The sequence below is a fragment of the Heterodontus francisci genome, chromosome 36, assembly GCF_036365525.1.
Source record: "Heterodontus francisci isolate sHetFra1 chromosome 36, sHetFra1.hap1, whole genome shotgun sequence".
In the NCBI taxonomy this organism is placed as follows: Eukaryota; Metazoa; Chordata; class Chondrichthyes; order Heterodontiformes; family Heterodontidae; genus Heterodontus; species Heterodontus francisci.
The window spans coordinates 4045895-4073192 of record NC_090406.1 but is presented as its reverse complement, the minus strand read 5'-3'; the positions used below and the strand labels follow the sequence as shown (position 1 = coordinate 4073192).

Sequence of the window (27298 nt, the reverse complement as noted above, 5' to 3'; positions counted from 1 at the left end):
ATAACAGGACTGAGTGTCTCAGCACTGACTGTGTGTGTATAACAGGACTGAGTGTCCCAGCACTGACTGTGTGTGTATAACAGGACTGAGTGTCCCAGCACTGACTGTGTGTGTATAACAGGACTGAGTGTCCCAGCACTGACTGTGTGTGTGTAACAGGACTGAGTGTCCCAGCACTGACTGTGTGTGTGTAACAGGACTGAGTGTCCCAGCACTGACTGTGTGTGTATAACAGGACTGAGTGTCCCAGCACTGACTGTATGTGTATAACAGGACTGAGTGTCCCAGCACTGACTGTGTGTGTGTAACAGGACTGAGTGTCCCAGCACTGACTGTGTGTTTATAACAGGACTGAGTGTCCCAGCACTGACTGTGTGTGTATAACAGGACTGAGTGTCCCAGCACTGACTGTGTGTGTGTAACAGGACTGAGTGTCCCAGCACTGACTGTGTGTTTATAACAGGACTGAGTGTCCCAGCACTGACTGTGTGTGTATAACAGGACTGAGTGTCCCAGCACTGACTGTGTGTGTGTAACAGGACTGAGTGTCCCAGCACTGACTGTGTGTGTATAACAGGACTGAGTGTCCCAGCACTGACTGTGTGTTTATAACAGGACTGAGTGTCCCAGCACTGACTGTGTGTGTAAAACAGGACTGAGTGTCCCAGCACTGACTGTGTGTGTATAACAGGACTGAGTGTCCCAGCACTGACTGTGTGTTTATAACAGGACTGAGTGTCCCAGCACTGACTGTGTGTGTGTAACAGGACTGAGTGTCCCAGCACTGACTGTGTGTGTAAAACAGGACTGAGTGTCCCAGCACTGACTGTGTGTGTATAACAGGACTGAGTGTCTCAGCACTGACTGTGTGTGTATAACAGGACTGAGTGTCCCAGCACTGACTGTGTGTGTATAACAGGACTGAGTGTCCCAGCACTGACTGTGTGTGTATAACAGGACTGAGTGTCCCAGCACTGACTGTGTGTGTATAACAGGACTGAGTGTCCCAGCACTGACTGTGTGTGTATAACAGGACTGAGTGTCCCAGCACTGACTGTGTGTGTATAACAGGACTGAGTGTCCCAGCACTGACTGTGTGTGTATAACAGGACTGAGTGTCCCAGCACTGACTGTGTGTGTATAACAGGACTGAGTGTCCCAGCACTGACTGTGTGTGTATAACAGGACTGAGTGTCCCAGCACTGACTGTGTGTGTATAACAGGACTGAGTGTCCCAGCACTGACTGTGTGTGTGTAACAGGACTGAGTGTCCCAGCACTGACTGTGTGTGTATAACAGGACTGTGTGTCCCAGCACTGACTGTGTGTGTATAACAGGACTGAGTGTCCCAGCACTGACTGTGTGTGTATAACAGGACTGAGTGTCCCAGCACTGACTGTGTGTGTGTAACAGGACTGAGTGTCCCAGCACTGACTGTGTGTGTATAACAGGACTGAGTGTCCCAGCACTGACTGTGTGTGTATAACAGGACTGAGTGTCCCAGCACTGACTGTGTGTGTATAACAGGACTGAGTGTCCCAGCACTGACTGTGTGTGTGTGTGTAACAGGACTGAGTGTCCCAGCACTGACTGTGTGTTTATAACAGGACTGAGTGTCCCAGCACTGACTGTGTGTGTGTAACAGGACTGAGTGTCCCAGCACTGACTGTGTGTGTAAAACAGGACTGAGTGTCCCAGCACTGACTGTGTGTGTATAACAGGACTGAGTGTCCCAGCACTGACTGTGTGTGTATAACAGGACTGAGTGTCCCAGCACTGACTGTGTGTTTATAACAGGACTGAGTGTCCCAGCACTGACTGTGTGTATAACAGGACTGAGTGTCCCAGCACTGACTGTGTGTGTGTTACAGGACTGAGTGTCCCAGCACTGACTGTGTGTGTAAAACAGGACTGAGTGTCCCAGCACTGACTGTGTGTGTATAACAGGACTGAGTGTCTCAGCACTGACTGTGTGTGTATAACAGGACTGAGTGTCCCAGCACTGACTGTGTGTGTAACAGGACTGAGTGTCCCAGCACTGACTGTGTGTGTATAACAGGACTGAGTGTCCCAGCACTGACTGTGTGTGTATAACAGGACTGTGTGTCCCAGCACTGACTGTGTGTTTATAACAGGACTGAGTGTCCGAGCACTGACTGTGTGATTATAACAGGACTGAGTGTCCCAGCACTGACTGTGTGTGTGTGTAACAGGACTGAGTGTCCCAGCACTGACTGTGTGATTATAACAGGACTGAGTGTCCCAGCACTGACTGTGTGTATTTAAATGTTCCTGATGCTATGTTGCCACTGATACTGATTTCTTTGCCTCTATCTGCAGTGCTGGCTGCGTTTCCCTGTGGAGGATTCTGTGTTCTTGGCGCTTGGTTTGGTGTCGCCCAGATTTCAGGCAGTGAGGCCTTCTTCTGCCTGCAGAATATTGCCATCGATTCTCAGACAAGGAAAAACAGGAAGAGGGTGGCATTCCACCCGGAATCTCTCTTCAGTGCCATCCCCTGTGCCTCACACAAAACACTGCCATCATTTGAAACATCTGTACCATTTGATAGACTATGCTGCAGACTGCTCAGAGGGAAAGAGAGTCGGTGTCTGTAATGTAACGTCGGCCTTGATCGGGATTGAAGCCTGTAGCTGGGGTTTCGGGCCTCAAAGTATCAGGCAAGGCCAGTCGCTGTGCGATACTTTTAATCCTGAGGGATTGTCCCACCATCCATTTTCCACCCACTCCCGCAGTCTCAGTGCAGAGAAGCAGCTTTAACTGTGAGGGAGATTCTCGTTGCCAAAAACAGATGGAAGTGCATCTGAAAAGCCACTGAATTTGTAAGTTTGAGCCTGAGAGAGGGACAAGGATGGAATCGACACAAGTGGGTCTAGTAATGGAACGGTGAGGTGAAACTGCGACTAGTTACGTGGCAACAGAAAGCTCCCCTACCCGCTAAAACAGCTCACAAACCGCTGCTCTGAAACAGAGGTGGGAGCAGAGAATCCCTGGATAAAAGATGTTCTGCTCCAAGAGGAGAGATGCCAATCAGTCACTTAACTGTGCAGCGATCGTTGTCCCGTCACTGAAGGGGCAAGGTTATTTGGATTATACCATTGATCGCCACCCATCTCAGGCCTTGAGCGTCATGCAGGAGCTGAGACGGGACGGGCAGCTTTGTGACGTGACGGTGCGAGTGGCTCATGGGGGGAAGGAGCAAACGTTTTCTGCTCACCGGATTGTCCTGGCTGCCTGCAGCCCCGTCTTCAAGGCTATGTTCACCAGCAACCTGCGGGAGTGCCGGGTGCCTGAGGTCAAGCTCCAGGGTATTCACCCCACAGTGATGGAGCAGATCATTGACTTTGCCTACACCTCCCAGGTCTCAGTGGGTGAGCAGTGTGTGCTGCAGTTGCTGCTGGCCAGTACTATGTATCAGGTGGAGGGCGTGGTCAGTGCCTGCAGCGACTTCCTGATCAAAAAACTGGACTCCGCCAACGCCATTGGCATTTGCCACTTCGCTGAGCAGATCGGCTGCACTGAGCTCCGGCAGAGAGGGATGGAATATATCAACATTCACTTTACCGAGGTAAGCCTGGGGAATCTGCCGCACATCATACTTTCTGTGGCTCAGTGAGGAGCGTCAGTGCGGCATGGGTGGGGCATTAGCCCCATCCCCTCAGTGCTGGTGTGGGTTCGAGCCCTGCTCGAGACACTTCAACCACCCTTCACATCACACTTCCCTGTGTTAAACTGCATCTGCCATGTCTGCCCATTTGACCAGTCTTTGTCCTCCTAATGTCTGTCCCCTTCACTGTTTACTATATTTCTGAGTTACGTGTCATCTTCAAACTTTGAAATTATGCCCTGTCTACCAGGTTATTGATAGATATCAGAAAAAGCAGTGTTCCCAACACTGACCCCTCGAACACGTCACCGTATACCTCCCTCTGTCCCCTCGAACACGTCACCGTATACCTCCCTCTGTCCCCTCGAACACGTCACCGTATACCTCCCTCTGACCCCTCGAACACATCACCGTAAACCTCCCTCCTGACCCCTGGGGCACACCACCGGATACCTCCCTCCAAACCCTCGGACACATCACCGTATACCTCCCTCTGTCCCCTCGAACACGTCACCGGATACCTCCCTCCGACCCCTGGGGCACATCACCGTATACCTCCCTCCAAACCCTCGGACACACCACCGTATACCTCCCTCCAAACCCTCGGACACATCACCGTAAACCTCCCTCCTGACCCCTCGGACACACCACCGGATACCTCCCTCCAAACCCTCGGACACATCACCGTATACCTCCCTCCTGACCCCTCGGACACATCACCGTATACCTCCCTCCGACCCCTCAGACAGACCACCGTATACCTCCCTCCTGACCCCTCGGACACACCACCGTATACCTCCCTCCAACTCCTCGGACACACCACCGTATACCTCCCTCCAACCCCTCGGACACATCAGCGTATACCTCCCTCCTGACCCCTGGGACACATCACCGTATACCTACCTCCTGACCCCTCGGACACATCACCGTATACCTCCCTCCTGACCCCTCGGACACACCACCGTATACCTCCCTCCTGACCCCTCGGACACACCACCGTATACCTCCCTCCTGACCCCTCGGACACACCACCGTATACCTCCCTCCTGACCCCTCGGACACACCACCGTATACCTCCCTCCTGACCCCTCGGACACACCACCGTATACCTCCCTCCTGACCCCTCGGACACACCACCGTATACCTCCCTCCTGACCCCTCGGACACACCACCGTATACCTCCCTCCAACCCCTCGGACACACCACCGTATACCTCCCTCCTGACCCCTCGGACACATCACCGTATACCTCCCTCCAACCCCTCAGACAGACCACCGTATACCTCCCTCCTGACCCCTCGGACACATCACCGTATACCTCCCTCCTGACCCCTCGGACACACCACCGTATACCTCCCTCCAACCCCTCGGACACATCACCATATACCTCCCTCCTGACCCCTGGGACACATCACCGTATACCTCCCTCCAACCCCTCAGACAGACCACCGTATACCTCCCTCCTGACCCCTCGGACACATCACCGTATACCTCCCTCCTGACCCCTCGGACACACCACCGTATACCTCCCTCCTGACCCCTCGGACACATCACCGTATACCTCCCTCCAACCCCTCGGACACATCACCGTATACCTCCCTCCTGACCCCTGGGACACATCACCGTATACCTACCTCCTGACCCCTCGGACACATCACCGTATACCTCCCTCCTGACCCACCACCGTATACCTCCCTCCTGACCCCTCGGACACCCCGCCGTATACCTCCCTCCTGACCCACCACCGTAAACCTCCCTCCGTCCCCTCGGACACATCACCGTATACCTCCCTCCTGACCCCTCGGACACATCACTTTATACCTCCCTCCTGACCCCTCGGACACATCACCGTATATCTCCCTCCAACCCCTCAGACACACCACCGTATACCTCCCTCCTGACCCCTGGGACACACCACCGTATACCTCCCTCCTGACTCCTCGGACACACCACCGTATACCTCCCTCCAACCCCTCAGACACACAAAGAACAAAGAACAAAGAAAATTACAGCACAGGAACAGGCCTTTCGGCCCTCCAAGCCTGCACCGATCCAAATCCTCTATCTAAACATGTCGCCTATTTTCTAAGGGTCTGTATCTCTTTACTTCCTGCCCATTCATGTATCTGTCTAGATACATCTTAAAAGACGCTATCGTGCCCGCGTCTACCACCTCCGCTGGCAAAGCGTTCCATGCTCCCACCACCCTCTGCGTAAAGAAATTTCCACGCATATCCCCTCAAAACTTTTCCCCTCTCACTTTGAGCTCGTGTCCCCTTGTAATTGAATCCCCCACTCTGGGAAAAAGCTTCTTGCTATCCACCCTGTCTATACCTCTCATGATTTTGTACACCTCAATCAGGTCCCCCCTCAACCTCCGTCTTTCTAATGAAAATAATCCTAATCTACTCAACCTCTCTTCATAGCTAGCGCCCTCCATACCAGGCAACATCCTGGTGAACCTCCTCTGCACCCTCTCCAAAGCGTCTACATTCTTTTGGTAATGTGGCGACCAGAACTGCACGCAGTATTCTAAATGTGGCCGAACCGAAGTCCTATACAACTGTAACATGACCTGCCAACTCTTGTACTCAATACCCCGTCGGATGAAGGAAAGCATGCCGTATGCCTTCTTGACCACTCTATTGACCTGCGTTACCACCTTCAGGGAACAATGGACCTGAACACCCAAATCTCTCTGTCCATCAATTTTCCCCAGGACTTTTCCATTTACTGTATAGTTCACTCTTGAATTGGATCTTCCAAAATGCATCACCTCGCATTTGCCCTGATTGAACTCCATCTGCCATTTCTCTGCCCAACTCTCCAGTCTATCTATATTCTGCTGTATTCTCTGACAGTCCCCTTCACTATCTGCTACTCCACCAATCTTAGTGTCGTCTGCAAACTTGCTAATCAGACCACCTATACTTTCCTCCAAATCATTTATGTATATCACAAACAACAGTGGTCCCAGCACGGATCCCTGTGGAACACCACTGGTCACACGTCTCCATTTTGAGAAACTCCCTTCCACTGCTACTCTCTGTCTCCTGTTGCCCAGCCAGTTCTTTATCCATCTAGCTAGTATACCCTGGACCCCATGCGACTTCACTTTCTCCATCAGCCTACCATGGGGAACCTTATCAAACGCCTTACTGAAGTCCATGTATATGACATCTACAGCCCTTCCCTCATCAATCAACTTTGTCACTTCCTCAAAGAATTCTATTAAGTTGGTAAGACATGACCTTCCCTGCACAAAACCATGTTGCCCATCACTGATAAGCCCATTTTCTTCCAAATGGGAATAGATCCTATCCCTCAGTATCTTCTCCAGCAGCGTCCCTACCACTGACGTCAGGCTCACCGGTCTATAATGACCTGGATTATCCCTGCTACCCTTCTTAAACAAGGGGACAACATTAGCAATTCTCCAGTCCTCCGGGACCTCACCCGTGTTTAAGGATGTTGCAAAGATATCTGTTAAGGCCCTAACTATTTCCTCTCTCGCTTCCCACAGTAACCTGGGATAGATTCCATCCGGACCGGGGGACTTGTCCACCTTAATGCCTTTTAGAATACCCAACACTTCCTCCCTCCTTATGCCGACTTGACCTAGAGAAATCAAACATCTGTCCCTAACCTCAACATCCGTCATGTCCCTCTCCTCGGTGAATACCGATGCAAAGTACTCGTTTAGAATCTCACCCATTTTCTCTGACTCCACGCATAACTTTCCTCCTTTGTCCTTGAGTGGGCCAATCCTTTCTCTAGTTACCCTCTTGCTCCTTATATATGAATAAAAGGCTTTGGGATTTTCCTTAACCCTGTTTGTGAAAGATATTTCATGACCCCTTTTAGCCCTCTTAATTCCTCGTTTCAGATTGGTCCTACAATCCCGATATTCTTTCAAAGCTTCGTCTTTCTTCAGCTGCCTAGACCTTATGTATGCTTCCTTTTTCCTCTTAGCTAGTTTCACAATTTCACCTGTCATCCACGGTTCCCTAATCTTGCCATTTCTACCCCTCATTTTCACAGGAACATGTCTCTCCTGCACGCTAATCAACCTCTCTTTAAAAGCCTCCCACATATCACATGTGGATTTACCTTCAAACAGCTGCTCCCAATCTACATTCCCCCCCTCCTGCCGAATTTTGGTATAGTTGGCCTTCCCCCAATTTAGCACTCTTCCTTTAGGACCACTCTCGTCTTTGTCCATGAGTATTCTAAAACTTACGGAATTGTGATCACTATTCCCAAAGTAGTCCCCTACTGAAATGTCAACCACCTGGCCCAGCTCATTTCCCAACACTAGGTCCAGTATGGCCCCTTCCCGAGTTGGACTATTTACATACTGCTCTGGAAAACCCTCCTGGATGCTCCTTACAAATTCTGCTCCATCTGGACCTCTAACATTAAGTGAATCCCAGTCAATGTTGGGAAAATTAAAATCTCCTATCACCACCACCCTGTTGCTCCTACAGCTTTCCATAATCTGTTTACATATTTGTACCTCTATCTCACGCTCGCTGTTGGGAGGCCTGTAGTACAGCCCCAACATTGTTACCGCACCCTTCCTATTTCTGAGTTCTGCCCATATTGCCTCACTGCTCGAGTCCTCCATAGTGCCCTCTTTCAGCACAGCTGTGATATCCTCTTTGACCAGTAATGCAACTCCTCCACCCCTTTTACCTCCCTCTCTATCCCGCCTGAAGCATCGGTATCCTGGGATATTTAGTTGCCAATCATGCCCTTCCCTTAACCAAGTCTCAGTAATAGCAATAACATCATACTCCCAGGTACTAATCCAAGCCCTAAGTTCATCTGCCTTACCTACTACACTTCTTGCATTAAAACAAATGCACCTCAGACCACCAGTCCCTTTGCTTTCATCATCTGCTCCCTGCCTACTCTTTCCCTTAGTCACGCTGACTTCATTATCTAGTTCCTTACAGGCTTTAGTTACTACATCCTTACTCTCTACTGACCTCATTTGGTTCCCATCCCCCTGCCACATTAGTTTAGACCCTCCCCAACAGCGTTAGCAAAAGCACCCCCAAGGACATTGGTTCCAGTCCGGCCCAGGTGTAGACCGTCCAATTTGTAATAGTCCCACCTCCCCCAGAACCGGTCCCAATGTCCCAAAAATCTGAACCCCTCCCTCCTGCACCATCTCTCAAGCCACGCATTCATCCTGACTATTCTTTCATTTCTACTCTGACTATCACGTGGCACTGGTACCAATCCGGAGATTACCCTCTCTGAGGTCCTACTTTTTAACTTGGCTCCTAACTCCCTAAATTCTGCTTGTAGGACCTCATCCCGTTTTTTTACCTATATCATTAGTGCCTATGTGCACAATGACAACTGGCTGTTCACCCTCCCCCTTTAGAATGTTCTGCAGCCGATCTGAGACATCCCTGACCCGTGCACCTGGGAGGCAACATACCATTCGGGAGCCTCGTTTTCGACCACAGAACCGCCTATCTACTCCCCTTACAATCGAATCCCCTATGACTATAGTCCTTCCACTCTTTTTCCTGCCCTTCTGAACAGCAGAGCCAGCCACGGTGCCATGAACCTGGCTACTGCTGCCTTCCCCTGGTGAGCCATCTCCCTCAACAGTATCCAAAACGGTATACCTGTTGTGGAGGGAGATGACCGCAGGGGACACCTGCGCTGCCTTCCTGCTCTTTCTCTGCCTTTTGGTCACCCATTCCCTTTCTCCCTCAGCAATCCTAATCTGCGGTGTGACCAATTCGCTAAACGTGCTATCCACGACCTCCTCAGCATCGCGCATGCTCCAAAGTGAGTCCATCCACAGCTCCAGAGTCGTCATGCGGTCTAACAAGAGCTGCAGCTGGACGCATTTCCTGCACGTGAAGGAGTCAGGGACATCAGCCGTGTCCCTGAGCTCCCACATTGAACAAGAGGAGCATAACACGGGTCTGAGATCTCCTGCCATTTTTAATCTTAAGCTTAAACTTAGTTAAATGAAAAAGGAACGAAAAGTTTTTAACCAATCACACGATTAAAAAAAAAGAGAAATAGAAAAAGCCTTACCTTATCTACACACCACCGAGTCCTTTTTTTTTGGTCAGAGGAGGAGGGCGGGTGGGAGACACTACAGGTGTAGTGTCTCGGGTTCAGAAACGGCCCAAATATATAGGTTTTTACTTACCCAGCAGCCCGCTGGTCTCTGCCGAAAACAAAAAGAAATTAAGTTTACTTTAAACTGACCTTCCCAGCTGCTCACTCGCTCGCACCCTCTGCTCCCGAAAAAGCTGCTGCAATGAAAGGCAAGTTATTTTAAACGGCACACCTCGTAAACCTCCCTCCGACCCCTCGGACACATCACCGTATACCTCCCTCCTGACCCCTCGGACACACCACCGTATACCTCCCTCTGACCCCTCGGACACACCACCGTATACCTCCCTCCTGACCCCTCGGACACACCACCGTATACCTCCCTCTGACCCCTCGGACACACCACCGTATACCTCCCTCCTGACCCCTGGGACACACCACCGTATACCTCTAGCCGACCCCTCGGACACATCACCGTATACCTCCCTCTGACCCCTCGGACACAACACCGTATACCTCCCTCCTGACCCCTGGGACACACCACCGTATACCTCCCTCTGACCCCTCGGACACACCACCGTATACCTCCCTCCTGACCCCTCGGACACATCACCGTATACCTCCCTCCAACCCCTCAGACACACCACCGTATACCTCCCTCCTGACCCCTGGGACACAACACCGTATACCTCCCTCCTGACCCCTGGGACACAACACCGTATAGCTCCCTCCTGACCCCTGGGACACACCACCGTATACCTCTAGCCGACCCCTCGGACACATCACCGTATACCTCCCTCCTGACCCCTCGGACACATCACCGTATACCTCCCTCCTGACCCCTCGGACACATCACCGTATACCTCCCTCCGTCCCCTCGGACACATCACCGTATACCTCCCTCCTGACCCCTCAGACACACCACCGTATACCTCCCTCCTGACCCCTGGGACACACCACCGTATAGCTCCCTCCTGACCCCTGGGACACACCACCGTATACCTCCCTCAGACCCCTCGGACACACCACCGTATACCTCCCTCCGACCCCTCAGACACACCACCGTATACCTCCCTCCTGACCCCTCGGACACACCACCGTATACCTCCCTCCTGACCCCTCGGACACATCACCGTATACCTCCCTCCTGACAACTCGGACACACCACCGTATACCTCCCTCCAACCCCTCGGACACATCACCATATTCCTCCCTCCTGACCCCTCGGACATACCACCGTATACCTCCCTCCAACCCCTCGGACACATCACCATATTCCTCCCTCCTGACCCCTGGGACACACCACCGTATACCTCCCTCCTGACCCCTCGGACACACCACTGTATACCTCCCTCAAGTCAGAAAAAACAACTGTTCACCATTATTCTCTGCCTTCTGTGCTTTAACCAATTTTGTATTCATGTTGCCACTATCTCTTTAATCTCATGGGCATTAATTTTTCTAACAAGTCTATTATGTGGGACTTTATCAGACACCTTTTGAAAGTTCATATACACAACATCAATGTCTCTCTGTTTCTCTCTCTCTCTTCAGCTCTGACCTCTCTGCCTGTCTCTCTGTCTGTCTGGCTCTCTCTCTCTGTCTGGCTCTCTCTCTCTGTCTGGCTCTCTCTCTGTCTGGCTCTCTCTGTCTGCAGCTCTGATCTCTCTGTCTGTCTGTCTGTCTCTCTCTGCCTGTCTCTCTGCCTGTCTCTCTGTGTCTCTCTCTCTGTGTCTCTGCCTGTCTCTGTGTCTCTGCCTGTGTCTCTCTCTCTCTCTGTCTCTCTCTGTCTCTCTCTGTCTCTCTGTGTCTCGCTGCCTGTCTCTCTCTCTGCCTGTCTCTCTCTCTCTCTGTGTCTCTCTCTCTCTGTGTCTCTCTCTCTCTGTGTCTCTCTCTCTGTGTCTCTGTCGCTGCCTTTCTCTCGCTCTGCCTGTCTCTCGCTCTGCCTGTCTCTCTCTCGCTGCCTGTCTCTGTGTCTCCTTTCCTCTGTTTTTTCTCTCTCCCTCTGTCACTCTGGTCTCTCATTCTCTATCTCTCTGGTCCGTGCACTCTCTTTATTTGCAGTTGTCTCATTGTCACTGTAACTCTGGTCCCCCACTCTCCCTTCCCGGCTGCCACTTTCCCCTCTTTGCCAAGCCCCTCCCCACCTGCTGCTCCAGACTAGGTCCTGAGCTGTGGTTTGTCTCTAACAGGTGACGAAGGAGGAGGAATTCTTTAATCTGACACACTGCCAGCTCCTGGATCTCATCAGTCAGGACGGACTGAACGTGCTCTGTGAGTCCGAGGTTTACAAGGCCTGCATGGAGTGGGTACGCTGGGACCTGGAGGGTCGAGCCCAGTACTTCCATGCACTCCTCAACGCCCTCCAGATCTATGCTCTGCCCCTCCGGTTCCTCAAGCACCAGCTGCAGGAGTGCCCGATTCTCGACAAGGCCAATCCATGCAGGGACTTCCTGTCCAAGATCTTCCAGGAGATGTACCTCCGCAAACCGCTGCCCCCCGTCAAACAGCGGGGGAACCAGCTGATCTACATCGCCGGTGGATATCTACAGCGTTCCATTCCAACCATGGAAGCCTTTAGCCCCAGGACAGGACAGTGGCTGCGATTGGCGGATATGGCAGTGCCTCGGAGCGGAAACAGCTCCTGCGTGGTGCTGGGACTTCTTTACACAGTGGGAGGCAGGAATAACTCGCAGGGCGAGAATGTGGACATGGATGCACTGGACTGTTACAACCCAATGACAAACCAGTGGACTCAACGGGCGCCAATGAACGTGCCCAGGAACCGGGTGGGAGTCGGGGTGATAGATGGAGTCATTTACGCTGTCGGGGGCTCCTGGGGATCCTCACACCACCAAAGCGCTGAGAAGTAAGTGACCACGGAGGGACTGACTGGCGGGAATAGGATTCCATATGAGGGCTAGTGACACAGACAGTAACTGGATAGATGAGTGACTAACTGGGTGATTAATTACAATCATAGAGAGAGAGAGAGTCATAGAGAGATACAGCACTGAAACAGACCCTTCAGCCCACCGAGTCTGTGCCGACCAACAACCACCCATTTATACTAATCTTATATTAATCCCATATTCCTACCACATCCCCACCATTCTCCTACCACCTACCTACACCGGGAACAATTTACAATTTACAAGTCATGTAGACTTACGTTGAGTGGCACAATAAAATAGTCTTGATGGGAGCAGAAAGTTACAAAGGGACATTGATAAAGTGAGTGGGAAAAGCTGAGGCAGATGGAGTTCAATGTGGGAAACTGAGGTCATCCACTTTGAACCTAAGAAAGACAAGCCAGGGTATTGTCTAAATGGTGAGAAGCTTAGCACTGTGGTGGAGCAGAGAGACTTCGGGCTCCAAGTACAAAAATCATTAAAAACTAGTATACAGGCACAAAAAATAATTATAAAGGCTAATGGAATGTTGGCCTTTAGCTCAAGGCGACTGTAATACAAAGTGGTGGAAGTGCTGCTCTATTTGTATAAAGCTCTGGTCAGACCTCATCAGGAGTAAGGGCATTCATTGTTATTGGAGTTATTGGCCCTGGAGGGGGTGCAGCACAGATTCACCAGAATGATACTGGGGCTAAAAAGGTTAAATTACGAGGGAAGGCTGCATAGATTAGGCTTGTACTCCTGCAGGTATAGAAGATTAAGGGGTGATCTAATTGAGGTGTTTAAGGTGATTAAAGGAGTTGATAGGATAGATTGAGAGAAACTATCTCTTCCATTGCGGGGAGTCCAGAACAAGGGGGCAGAACCTTAAAATTCGAGCCAGGCCATTCAGGGGTGATGTCAGGAAGCACTTCTTCACACAAAGGGGAGTGGAAATCTGGAACTCTTCCCCCCCCCCCCCCAAGGAAACTGCTGATGCCGGGGGTCAATTGGAACTTTCAAAACTGAGATTGATCGATTTTTGTTGGGTGAGAGGATTAAGGGATATGGAACCAAGGTGGGTAGATGGAGTTAAGATTAGCCATGGGTCTAAATGATTGGTGGAGCAGGCTTGAGGGGCTGAATGGTCTCCTATTTCTTTGATCCTAGACCAGAATATTCCTGGTTCCATCCAAGGTCTGAGGGAGCTGGTCTCAGCTTGGAAAGCTGGGATAGAGACAGAGCAAAAAGGGTGGGCCACTTCCACTAACTCGACTGGAAGATACGCATGCATGGACCTTTGGTGAAAACAGTGCCTGTGAAGCCTCCACAGATGAATAGCCTGACAGCAATCACTGTCCAGACTTCACACCCGGAGAATGAAGACACTGGCAACTGTCACTTGGGTCTCTCTCCCCACTAGAACCCAAATTGCATTGCCAGGCAAGACTTTCAGGAGGGGGAAGAGAGATAATTGACAGGGGGATGGGCAGTGGGGAGGAATTTTGTGCCGGAAGCCAGGGATGGGGGAGGGACATTAGGAAAGGTTAAAGGCAAAAAGGCACTTTCCCACATGTTTACATTTCCTCGTTGTCTCGTTTGTAGATACGACCCAGAAACAAACCAATGGACATTCATCGCACCAATGAGGGTGCGACGTATTGGTGCTGGGTTGGCAGTATGGAACGGACTCTTGTACGCGGTTGGTGGATTCGATGGAAAGAACCGTTTGGACAGCGTGGAGTGTTACTGCCCTGAGAAGGATGAATGGAGCTTCATCCCTGCAATGGAATCCACTCGCAGTGGAGCAGGTGAGGTCTCCAATATTAAAGGGCAACTTCTATTGTGATTTTCACCCACCCCACCCCACTCCTCCAGTTACCCCCACCCACCTTTCATGAAGGAACCAGGCCATTCAGGGGTGATGTCAGGAAACACTTCTTTACACAAAGGAAAGTGGGAATCTGGAACTCTCTCCCCCAAAAAGCTGTGGATGCTGGTATCAATTGGAAATTTCCTTATTCTGTTGAGTAAAGGTATTAAGGGATGTGGAGTAAAGGCGGATGAATGGAGTTAAAATACAGATCAGCCGTGATATGGTTGAATAGTAGAACAGGCTCAGGGGGCTCAATGGCCTCTGCCTGTTCCTCTATGACCCTAGGTATATTTAATCTTCTATCGATATCCCCTTATTCTGAACCCCTCAATCACTGAAACAGTCTGTTTCAATCTACTCTGTCCTGTATCTTCATAATTTTAAACCCCTCTGTTAAATCAACAACAATTTGCATTTATATAGCACCTTTTAGTGTAGTAAAATGTCCCAAGGTGCTTCACAGGAGTATTAGCAAACAAAACTTGGGGTGTGGATTATATAGGGGAAAGGGTTGCATAGATGTAGGAGATTATATATCATCTCTCTCTCTCTCTCTATCTCTCCCCCTCTCCCTCTCCCTCTCCCTCTCCCCCTCTCTCTCTCCCTCTCTCTCTGACGGTCTGATATGTGTTGGTCTTTCATCAGGTGTCGTTGCACTGAACAATTATATCTACGTTGCCGGGGGTTTTGATGGAAGGGAGCAGTTATCATCAGTTGAGCGGTACAGCATCGAGACTGAAAAATGGCAGAGTGTTGCCAGTATGAAGCACAGTCGGAGTGCAATGGGAGTAACCACGTATCGGGGCAAAGTCTATGCACTAGGTAAGGGCCATGCTGATGAGCAGCAGAAGATATTCCAGGATCTTCCTCCTCCCTCCATTGGAAAATGCAGTGCCCCAGACAGCCCAGGAAGATCCCATATGCGATCCTTGGTCTGTGCTGAGTTACACCCCATTCCAAAGTTACCTGCACCCCCACCCCTAGGTTGCCCACATGCCTCCACTCTAGATTGCCCCCACCTCTACTCCTAGATCACCCACTCCACTACCCCTATATCACCCAAGACCAAGATAACCATGAGTTTCAGGTCAAGTACTTTTCATCAAAACTGAGTTGATATTCGGTTTCTAATCAATAGTTTGATAAAAGGTGTAGGTTTGACGCAACATCTTAAAGAAAGAGAGAGGGTTGAAGAGGTTTAGGAATGAAATTCCAGATCTTGGGACTCAGGAAGCTGAAGGTACAGCCGCCAATGGCAGGGTGAAGGAAATTGGGGATGCTCAAAGGCCGGAGGAGGACAGAAATCCTTGGGGGTGCAGTTTAATGGAAATAACTGTGAGGTAACGAGAGGAATAGGGGAGTACACGAGACGTAGAGGTTCAGTTACACAATTCCCAGTGAGTGTGATCACAGGGAGATAAAACCAGAAATAAAACAACAGCAGTTTGACAAATAGAAGCACGGAGTGCAAGTATTAAAAAGGACTAATAAATTTTCACAAAACATTAAACACAATTGGAGTATTAAGTACAGTTATTGGGAATATAGATATGAGGAGTCACTCGAGGTGCTGTGAATATTTTCACTGGTGCAGAAAAGGCAGAAGGGAGATTAATGGAGGTTTTTAAAACCTGCCGCATTGTAAACCCTTTCCTTGGTGATGAGGGAATATCAGTTTAAAATTGACGCTGAAAGAGGAGGGAGATCAGGACAAATGACGTTACAGAGATGTAGGAGCAAAGAGCAACAGGGAGTGGTTGTGGCAGAAACCCTTGCATCAATTGAGTGTAAAGTGGATAAAAATGAGGCAGAGGAAGATGTGGAGCTATAGGGAGAGAGTGGGGCAGTGGGATTAGTTTGGGATTGATACAGGGCTATAGGGAGAGAGTGGGGCAGTGGGATTAGTTTGGGATTGATACAGGGCTATGGGGAGAGTGGGGCAGTGGGATTAGTTTGGGATTGATACAGGGCTATGGGGAGAGTGGGGCAGTGGGATTAGTTTGGGATTGACACAGGGCTATGGGGGGAGAGTGGGACAGTGGGATTAGTTTGGGATTGATACAGGGCTATGGGGCGAGAGTGGGGCAGTGGGATTAGTTTGAGATTGATGCAGGGCTATGGGGAGAGAGTGGGGCAGTGGGATTAGTTTGAGATTGATACAGGGCTATGGGGAGAGAGTGGGGCAGTGGATTAGTTTGGGATTGATACAGGGCTATGGGGAGAGAGTGGGGCAGTGGATTAGTTTGGGATTGATACAGGGCAATGGGAAGAGAGAGGGGCAGTGGAATTATTTTGAGATTGACACAGGGCTATGGGGAGAGTGTGGAGGAGTGGGATTAGTTTGAGATTGATACAGGTCTATGGGGAGAGTGGGGCAGTGGGATTAGTTTGGGATTGACACAGGGCTATGGGGAGAGAGTGGAGGAGTGGGATTAGTTTGCGATTGATACAGGGCTATGGGGAGAGAGTGGGGCAGTGGGATTAGTTTGGGATTGATACAGGGCAATGGGGAGAGAGTGGGGCAGTGGGATTATTTTGAGATTGACACAGGGCTATGAGGAGAGAGCGGGGCAGTGGGATTAGTTTGGGATTGATACAGGGCTATGGGGAGAGTGGGGCAGTGGGATTAGTTTGGGATTGACACAGGGCTATGGGGAGAGTGGGGCAGTGGGATTAGTTTGGGATTGACACAGGGCTATGGGGAGAGTCGGGCAGTGGGATTAGTTTGGGATTGACACAGGGCTATGGGGAGAGAGTGGGACAGTGGGATCAGTTTGGGATTGATACAGGGCGATGAGGAGAGTGGGGCAGTGGGATTATTTTGAGATTGATACAGGTCTATGGGGAGAGTGGGGCAGTGGGATTAGTTTGGGATTGACACAGGGCGATGGGAAGAGTGCGGCACTGGGATTAGTTTGGGATTGATACAGGGCTATGGGGAGAGAGCGGGGCAGTGGGATTAGTTTGAGATTGACACAGGGCTATGGGGAGAGTGGGGCGGTGGGATTCGTTTCGGATTGATACAGTGCAATGGGGAGAGAGTGGGGCAGTGGGATTAATTTGAGATTGATACAGGGCTATGGGGAGAGAGCGGGGCAGTGGGATTAGTTTGCGATTGACACAGGGCTATGGGGAGAGTGGGGCGGTGGGATTAGTTTGGGATTGATACAGGGCTATGGGGAGAGAGCGGAGCAGTGGGATTAGTTTGAGATTGACACAGGGCTATGGGGAGAGTGGGGCGGTGGGATTAGTTTGGGATTGATACAGTGCAATGGGGAGAGAGTGGGGCAGTGGGATTAATTTGAGATTGATACAGGGCAATGGGGAGAGAGTGAGACAGTGGGATTAATTTGAGATTGATACAGGGCTATGGGGAGAGAGCGGGGCAGTGGGATTAGTTTGAGATTGATACAGGGCTCTGGGGAGAGTGTGGAGGAGTGGGATTAGTTTGGGATTGATACAGGGCTATGGGGAGAGAGTGGGGCAGTGGGATTAGTTTGAGATTGATACAGGGCTCTGGGGAGAGAGTGGAGGAGTGGGATTAGTTTGAGATTGATACAGGGCTATGGGGAGAGAGCGGGGCAGTGGGATCAGTTTGGGATTGATACAGGGCGATGGGGAGAGTGTGGAGGAGTGGGATTAGTTTGAGATTGATACAGGGCTATGGGGAGAGAGTGGGACAGTGGGATCAGTTTGGGATTGATACAGGGCTATGGGGAGAGTGGGGCAGTGAGATTAGTTTGGGATTGATACAGGGCTATGGGGAGAGAGTGGGACAGTGGGATTAGTTTGGGATTGATACAGGGCTATGGGGAGAGTGGGGCAGTGGGATTAGTTTGAGATTGATACAGGGCTATGGGGAGAGTGGGGCAGTGGGAGTAGTTTGAGATTAATACAGGGCAATGGGGAGAGAGTGGGGCAGTGGGATTACTTTGGGATTGATACAGGGCTATGGGGAGAGATTGGGGCAGTGGGATTAATTTGAGATTGATACAGGGCTATGGGGAGAGAGCGGGGCAGTGGGATTAGTTTGCGATTGATACAGGGCTATGGGGAGAGAGTGGGGCAGTGGGATTAGTTTGGGATTGATACAGGGCTATGGGGAGAGAGTGGGGCAGTGGGATTAGTTTGGGATTGACACAGGGCTATGGGGAGAGTGGGGCAGTGGGATTAATTTGGGATTGACACAGGGCTATGGGGGGAGAGTGGGACAGTGGGATTAGTTTGGGATTGATACAGGGCATTGGGGCGAGAGTGGGGCAGTGGGATTAGTTTGAGATTGATGCAGGGCTATGGGGAGAGTGGGGCGGTGGGATTAGTTTGGGATTGATACAGGGCTATGGGGAGAGAGTGGGGCAGTGGATTAGTTTGGGATTGATACAGGGCTATGGGGAGAGAGTGGGGCAGTGGATTAGTTTGGGATTGATACAGGGCTATGGGGAGAGTGTGGAGGAGTGGGATTAGTTTGAGATTGATACAGGTCTATGGGGAGAGTGGGGCAGTGGGATTAGTTTGGGATTGACACAGGGCTATGGGGAGAGTCGGGCAGTGGGATTAGTTTGGGATTGATACAGGGCTATGAGGAGAGTGGGGCAGTGGGATTATTTTGAGATTAATACAGGGCGATGGGGAGAGTGTGGAGGAGTGGGATTAGTTTGAGATTGATACAGGGCTATGGGGAGAGAGTGGGACAGTGGGATTAATTTGAGATTGATACAGGGCAATGGGGAGAGAGTGGGACAGTGGGATTAATTTGAGATTGATACAGGGCTATGGGGAGAGAGCGGGGCAGTGGGATTAGTTTGAGATTGATACAGGGCTCTGGGGAGAGTGTGGAGGAGTGGGATTAGTTTGGGATTGATACAGGGCTATGGGGAGAGAGTGGGGCAGTGGGATTAGTTTGAGATTGATACAGGGCTATGGGGAGAGAGTGGAGGAGTGGGATTAGTTTGAGATTGATACAGGGCTATGGGGAGAGAGCGGGGCAGTGGGATCAGTTCGGGATTGATCCAGGGCTATGAGGAGAGTGGGGCAGTGGGATTATTTTGAGATTGATACAGGGCTATGGGGAGAGTGTGGAGGAGTGGGATTAGTTTGAGATTGATACAGGGCTATGGGGAGAGAGTGGGACAGTGGGATCAGTTTGGGATTGACACAGGGCTATGGGGAGAGTGGGGCAGTGGGATTAGTTTGGGATTGATACAGGGCTATGGGGAGAGTGGAGTAGTGAGATTAGTTTGGGATTGATACAGGGCTATGGGGAGAGAGTGGGACAGTGGGATTAGTTTGGGATTGATACAGGGCTATGGGGAGAGTGGGGCAGTGGGATTAGTTTGAGATTGATACAGGGCTATGGGGAGAGTGGGGCAGTGGGATTAATTTGAGATTGATACAGGGCTATGGGGAGAGAGCGGGGCAGTGGGATTAGTTTGCGATTGATACAGGGCTATGGGGAGAGAGTGGGGCAGTGGGATTAGTTTGAGATTGATACAGGGCTCTGGGGAGAGTGTGGAGGTGTGGGATTAGTTTGAGATCGATACAGGTCTATGGGGAGAGTGGGGCAGTGGGATTAGTTTGGGATTGACACAGGGCGATGGGAAGAATGCGGCAGTGGGATTAGTTTGGGATTGATACAGGGCTATGGGGAGAGAGTGGGGCAGTGGGATTAGTTTGGGATTGATACAGGTCTATGGGGAGAGTGGGGCAGTGGGATTAGTTTGGGATTGACACAGGGCTATGGGGAGAGTCGGGCAGTGGGATTAGTTTGGGATTGATACAGGGCCAAGGGGAGAGTGGGGCAGTGGGATTAGTTTGGGATTGACACAGGGCTATGGGGAGAGTGGGGCAGTGGGATTAGTTTGGGATTGATACAGGGCTATGGGGAGAGTGGGGCAGTGGGATTAGTTTGAGATTGATACAGGGCTATGGGGAGAGTGGGGCAGTGGGAGTAGTTTGAGATTGATACAGGGCAATGGGGAGAGAGTGGGGCAGTGGGATTACTTTGGGATTGATACAGGGCTATGGGGAGAGATTGGGGCAGTGGGATAAATTTGAGATTGATACAGGGCTATGGGGAGAGAGCGGGGCAGTGGGATTAGTTTGCGATTGATACAGAGCTATGGGGAGAGAGTGGGGCAGTGGGATTAGTTTGGGATTGATACAGGGCTATGGGGAGAGAGTGGGGCAGTGGGATTAGTTTGGGATTGACACAGGGCTATGGGGAGAGTGGGGCAGTGGGATTAATTTGGGATTGACACAGGGCTATGGGGGGATAGTGGGACAGTGGGATTAGTTTGGGATTGATACAGGGCATTGGGGCGAGAGTGGGGCAGTGGGATTAGTTTGAGATTGATGCAGGGCTATGGGGAGAGTGGGGCGGTGGGATTAGTTTGGGATTGATACAGGGCTATGGGGAGAGAGTGGGGCAGTGGATTAGTTTGGGATTGATACAGGGCTATGGGGAGAGAGTGGGGCAGTGGATTAGTTTGGGATTGATACAGGGCTATGGGGAGAGTGTGGAGGAGTGGGATTAGTTTGAGATTGATACAGGTCTATGGGGAGAGTGGGGCAGTGGGATTAGTTTGGGATTGACACAGGGCTATGGGGAGAGTCGGGCAGTGGGATTAGTTTGGGATTGATACAGGGCTATGAGGAGAGTGGGGCAGTGGGATTATTTTGAGATTAATACAGGGCGATGGGGAGAGTGTGGAGGAGTGGGATTAGTTTGAGATTGATACAGGGCTATGGGGAGAGAGTGGGACAGTGGGATTAATTTGAGATTGATACAGGGCAATGGGGAGAGAGTGGGACAGTGGGATTAATTTGAGATTGATACAGGGCTATGGGGAGAGAGCGGGGCAGTGGGATTAGTTTGAGATTGATACAGGGCTCTGGGGAGAGTGTGGAGGAGTGGGATTAGTTTGGGATTGATACAGGGCTATGGGGAGAGAGTGGGGCAGTGGGATTAGTTTGAGATTGATACAGGGCTATGGGGAGAGAGTGGAGGAGTGGGATTAGTTTGAGATTGATACAGGGCTATGGGGAGAGAGCGGGGCAGTGGGATCAGTTCGGGATTGATCCAGGGCTATGAGGAGAGTGGGGCAGTGGGATTATTTTGAGATTGATACAGGGCTATGGGGAGAGTGTGGAGGAGTGGGATTAGTTTGAGATTGATACAGGGCTATGGGGAGAGAGTGGGACAGTGGGATCAGTTTGGGATTGACACAGGGCTATGGGGAGAGTGGGGCAGCGGGATTAGTATGGGATTGATACAGGGCTATGGGGAGAGTGGAGTAGTGAGATTAGTTTGGGATTGATACAGGGCTATGGGGAGAGAGTGGGACAGTGGGATTAGTTTGGGATTGATACAGGGCTATGGGGAGAGTGGGGCAGTGGGATTAGTTTGAGATTGATACAGGGCTATGGGGAGAGTGGGGCAGTGGGATTAGTTTGAGATTGATACAGGGCAATGGGGAGAGAGTGGGACAGTGGGATTAATTTGAGATTGATACAGGGCTATGGGGAGAGAGCGGGGCAGTGGGATTAGTTTGCGATTGATACAGGGCTATGGGGAGAGAGTGGGGCAGTGGGATTAGTTTGAGATTGATACAGGGCTCTGGGGAGAGTGTGGAGGTGTGGGATTAGTTTGAGATCGATACAGGTCTATGGGGAGAGTGGGGCAGTGGGATTAGTTTGGGATTGACACAGGGCGATGGGAAGAATGCGGCAGTGGGATTAGTTTGGGATTGATACAGGGCTATGGGGAGAGAGTGGGGCAGTGGGATTAGTTTGGGATTGATACAGGTCTATGGGGAGAGTGGGGCAGTGGGATTAGTTTGGGATTGACACAGGGCTATGGGGAGAGTCGGGCAGTGGGATTAGTTTGGGATTGATACAGGGCCAAGGGGAGAGTGGGGCAGTGGGATTAGTTTGGGATTGACACAGGGCTATGGGGAGAGTGGGGCAGTGGGATTAGTTTGGGATTGATACAGGGCTATGGGGAGAGTGGGGCAGTGGGATTAGTTTGGGATTGAAACAGGGCTATGGGGAGAGAGTGGGACAGTGGGATTAGTTTGGGATTGATACAGGGCTATGGGGAGAGAGTGGGGCAGTGGGATTAATTTGAGATTGATACAGGGCAATGGGGAGAGAGTGGGACAGTGGGATTAATTTGAGATTGATACAGGGCTATGGGGAGAGAGCGGGGCAGTGGGATTAGTTTGAGATTGATACAGGGCTCTGGGGAGAGTGTGGAGGAGTGGGATTAGTTTGGGATTGATGCAGGGCTATGGGGAGAGAGTGGGGCAGTGGGATTAGTTTGAGATTGATACAGGGCTATGGGGAGAGAGTGGAGGAGTGGGATTAGTTTGAGATTGATACAGGGCTATGGGGAGAGAGCGGGGCAGTGGGATCAGTTCGGGATTGATCCAGGGCTATGAGGAGAGTGGGGCAGTGGGATTATTTTGAGATTGATACAGGGCTATGGGGAGAGTGTGAAGGAGTGGGATTAGTTTGAGATTGACACAGGGCTATGGGGAGAGAGTGGGACAGTGGGATCAGTTTGGGATTGACACAGGGCTATGGGGAGAGTGGGGCAGCGGGATTAGTATGGGATTGATACAGGGCTATGGGGAGAGTGGAGTAGTGAGATTAGTTTGGGATTGATACAGGGCTATGGGGAGAGTGGGGCAGTGGGATTAGTTTGGGATTGATACAGGGCTATGGGGAGAGTGGGGCAGTGGGATTAGTTTGAGATTGATACAGGGCTATGGGGAGAGTGGGGCAGTGGGATTAGTTTGAGATTGATACAGGGCAATGGGGAGAGTGTGGGGCAGTGGGATTAATTTGAGATTGACACAGGGCTATGGGGGAGAGTGGGGCAGTGGGATTAGTTTGCGATTGATACAGGGCTATGGGGAGAGAGTGGGACAGTGGGATTAATTTGAGATTGATACAGGGCTATGGGGAGAGAGCGGGGCAGTGGGATTAGTTTGCGATTGATACAGGGCTATGGGGAGAGAGTGGGGCAGTGGGATTAGTTTGAGATTGATACAGGGCTCTGGGGAGAGAGTGGGGCAGTGGGATTAATTTGAGATTGATACAGGGCTATGGGGAGAGAGCGGGGCAGTGGGATTAGTTTGCGATTGATACAGGGCTATGGGGAGAGAGCGGGGCAGTGGGATTAGTTTGGGATTGATACAGGGCTATGGGGAGAGAGCGGGGCAGTGGGATTAGTTTGCGATTGATACAGGGCTATGGGGAGAGAGCGGGGCAGTGGGATTAGTTTGGGATTGATACAGGGCTATGGGGAGAGAGTGGGGCAGTGGGATTAGTTTGAGATTGATACAGGGCTCTGGGGAGAGTGTGGAGGTGTGGGATTAGTTTGAGATCGATACAGGTCTATGGGGAGAGTGGGGCAGTGGGATTAGTTTGGGATTGACACAGGTCTATGGGGAGAGTGGGGCAGTGGGATTAGTTTGGGATTGACACAGGGCTATGGGGAGAGAGTGGGGCAGTGGGATTAGTTTGGGATTGATACAGGGCTATGGGGAGAGAGTGGGGCAGTGGGATTAGTTTGGGATTGATACAGGTCTATGGGGAGAGTGGGGCAGTGGGATTAGTTTGGGATTGACACAGGGCTATGGGGAGAGTCGGGCAGTGGGATTAGTTTGGGATTGATACAGGGCCAAGGGGAGAGTGGGGCAGTGGGATTAGTTTGGGATTGACACAGGGCTATGGGGAGCATGGGGCAGTGGGATTAGTTTGGGATTGATACAGGGCTATGGGGAGAGTGGGGCAGTGGGATTAGTTTGGGATTGACACAGGGCTATGGGGGGAGAGTGGGACAGTGGGATTAGTTTGGGATTGACACAGGGCATTGGGGCGAGAGTGGGGCAGTGGGATTAGTTTGAGATTGATGCAGGGCTATGGGGAGAGTGGGGCGGTGGGATTAGTTTGGGATTGATACAGGGCTATGGGGAGAGAGTGGGGCAGTGGATTAGTTTGGGATTGATACAGGGCTATGGGGAGAGAGTGGGGCAGTGGATTAGTTTGGGATTGATACAGGGCTATGGGGAGAGTGTGGAGGAGTGGGATTAGTTTGAGATTGATACAGGTCTATGGGGAGAGTGGGGCAGTGGGATTAGTTTGGGATTGACACAGGGCTATGGGGAGAGTCGGGCAGTGGGATTAGTTTGGGATTGATACAGGGCTATGAGGAGAGTGGGGCAGTGGGATTATTTTGAGATTGATACATGGCGATGGGGAGAGTGTGGAGGAGTGGGATTAGTTTGAGATTGATACAGGTCTATGGGGAGAGTGGGGCAGTGGGATTAGTTTGGGATTGACACAGGGCTATGGGGAGAGTCGGGCAGTGGGATTAGTTTGGGATTGATACAGGGCTATGAGGAGAGTGGGGCAGTGGGATTATTTTGAGATTGATACAGGGCGATGGGGAGAGTGTGGAGGAGTGGGATTAGTTTGAGATTGATACAGGGCAATGGGGAGAGAGTGGGGCAGTGGGATTAATTTGAGATTGATACAGGGCAATGGGGAGAGAGTGGGGCAGTGGGATTAATTTGAGATTGATACAGGGCGATGGGGAGAGAGTGGGGCAGTGGGATTAGTTTGGGATTGATACAGTGCAATGGGGAGAGAGTGGGGCAGTGGGATTAATTTGAGATTGATACAGGGCTATGGGGAGAGAGTGGGACAGTGGGATCAGTTTGGGATTGATACAGGGCTATGAGGAGAGTGGGGCAGTGGGATTATTTTGAGATTGATACAGGTCTATGGGGAGAGTGGGGCAGTGGGATTAGTTTGGGATTGACACAGGGCGATGGGAAGAGTGCGGCAGTGGGATTAGTTTGGGATTGATACAGGGCAATGGGGAGAGAGTGGGGCAGTGGGATTAATTTGAGATTGATACAGGGCTATGGGGAGAGTGGGGCGGTGGGATTAGTTTGGGATTGATACAGGGCTATGGGGAGAGAGCGGGGCAGTGGGATTAGTTTGAGATTGACACAGGGCTATGGGGAGAGAGTGGGGCAGTGGGATTAATTTGAGATTGATACAGGGCAATGGGGAGAGAGTGGGGCAGTGGGATTAATTTGAGATTGATACAGGGCTATGGGGAGAGAGCGGGGCAGTGGGATTAGTTTGGGATTGATGCAGTGCAATGGGGAGAGAGTGGGGCAGTGGGATTAATTTGAGATTGATACAGGGCAATGGGGAGAGAGTGGGGCAGTGGGATTAATTTGAGATTGATACAGGGCTATGGGGAGAGAGCGGGGCAGTGGGATTAGTTTGAGATTGACACAGGGCTATGGGGAGAGTGGGGCGGTGGGATTAATTTGAGATTGATGCAGGGCAATGGGGAGAGAGTGGGGCAGTGGGATTAATTTGAGATTGATACAGGGCAATGGGGAGAGTGGGGCGGTGGGATTAATTTGAGATTGATACAGGGCAATGGGGAGAGAGTGGGGCAGTGGGATTAATTTGAGATTGATACAGGGCAATGGGGAGAGAGTGGGGCAGTGGGATTAATTTGAGATTGATACAGGGCAATGGGGAGAGAGTGGGGCAGTGGGATTAATTTGAGATTGATACAGGGCGATGGGGAGAGAGTGGGGCAGTGGGATTAGTTTGGGATTGATACAGTGCAATGGGGAGAGAGTGGGGCAGTGGGATTAATTTGAGATTGATACAGGGCAATGGGGAGAGAGTGGGGCAGTGGGATTAATTTGAGATTGATACAGGGCTATGGGGAGAGAGCGGGGCAGTGGGATTAGTTTGAGATTGACACAGGGCTATGGGGAGAGTGGGGCGGAGGGATTAATTTGGGATTGTTACAGTGCAATGGGGAGAGAGTGGGGCAGTGGGATTAATTTGAGATTGATACAGGGCAATGGGGAGAGAGTGGGGCAGTGGGATTAATTTGAGATTGATACAGGGCTATGGGGAGAGAGCGGGGCAGTGGGATTAGTTTGCGATTGATACAGGGCTATGGGGAGAGAGTGGGGCAGTGGGATTAGTTTGAGATTGATACAGGGCTATGGGGAGAGAGCAGGGCAGTGGGATCAGTTCAGGATTGATCCAGGGCTATGAGGAGAGTGGGGCAGTGGGATTATTTTGAGATTGATACAGGGCTATGGGGAGAGTGTGGAGGAGTGGGATTAGTTTGGGATTGATACAGGGCTATGGGGAGAGTGGGGCAGTGGGATTAGTTTGTGATTGATACAGGGTTATGGGGTGAGAGTGGGACAGTGGGATTAGTTTGGGATTGATACAGGGCTATGGGGAGAGTGGGGCAGTGGGATTAGTTTGAGATTGATACAGGGCTATGGGGAGAGAGTGGGGCAGTGGGATTACTTTGGGATTGATACAGGGCTATGGGGAGAGTGGGGCAGTGGGATTAGTTTGAGATTGATACAGGGCAATGGGGAGAGAGTGGGGCAGTGGATTAGTTTGGGATTGATACAGGGCAATGGGGAGAGTGTGGAGGAGTGGGATTAGTTTGAGATTGATACAGGGCTCTGGGGAGAGTGTGGAGGTGTGGGATTAGTTTGAGATCGATACAGGTCTATGGGGAGAGTGGGGCAGTGGGATTAGTTTGGGATTGACACAGGTCTATGGGGAGAGTGGGGCAGTGGGATTAGTTTGGGATTGACACAGGGCTATGGGGAGAGAGTGGGGCAGTGGGATTAGTTTGGGATTGATACAGGGCTATGGGGAGAGAGTGGGGCAGTGGGATTAGTTTGGGATTGATACAGGTCTATGGGGAGAGTGGGGCAGTGGGATTAGTTTGGGATTGACA

General features: G+C 51.1%; 1 protein-coding gene across 4 annotated transcripts in view; it reads left to right on the top strand.

Annotated features, from left to right (window-relative positions):
• keap1a (kelch-like ECH-associated protein 1a) overlaps positions 1-27298 on the top strand; it is a 54618-nt gene that overhangs the window by 12624 nt on the left and 14696 nt on the right. For all 4 annotated transcript variants that reach the window (XM_068015990.1, XM_068015989.1, XM_068015987.1 and 1 more), the window contains 4 exons: positions 2341-3586; positions 11910-12586; positions 14214-14419; positions 15130-15306. In XM_068015990.1, coding sequence (XP_067872091.1) covers positions 3020-3586; positions 11910-12586; positions 14214-14419; positions 15130-15306 — 1627 coding nt within the window. In that variant the 5' untranslated portion in view covers positions 2341-3019. The remainder of the gene's footprint in view (positions 1-2340; positions 3587-11909; positions 12587-14213; positions 14420-15129; positions 15307-27298) is intronic.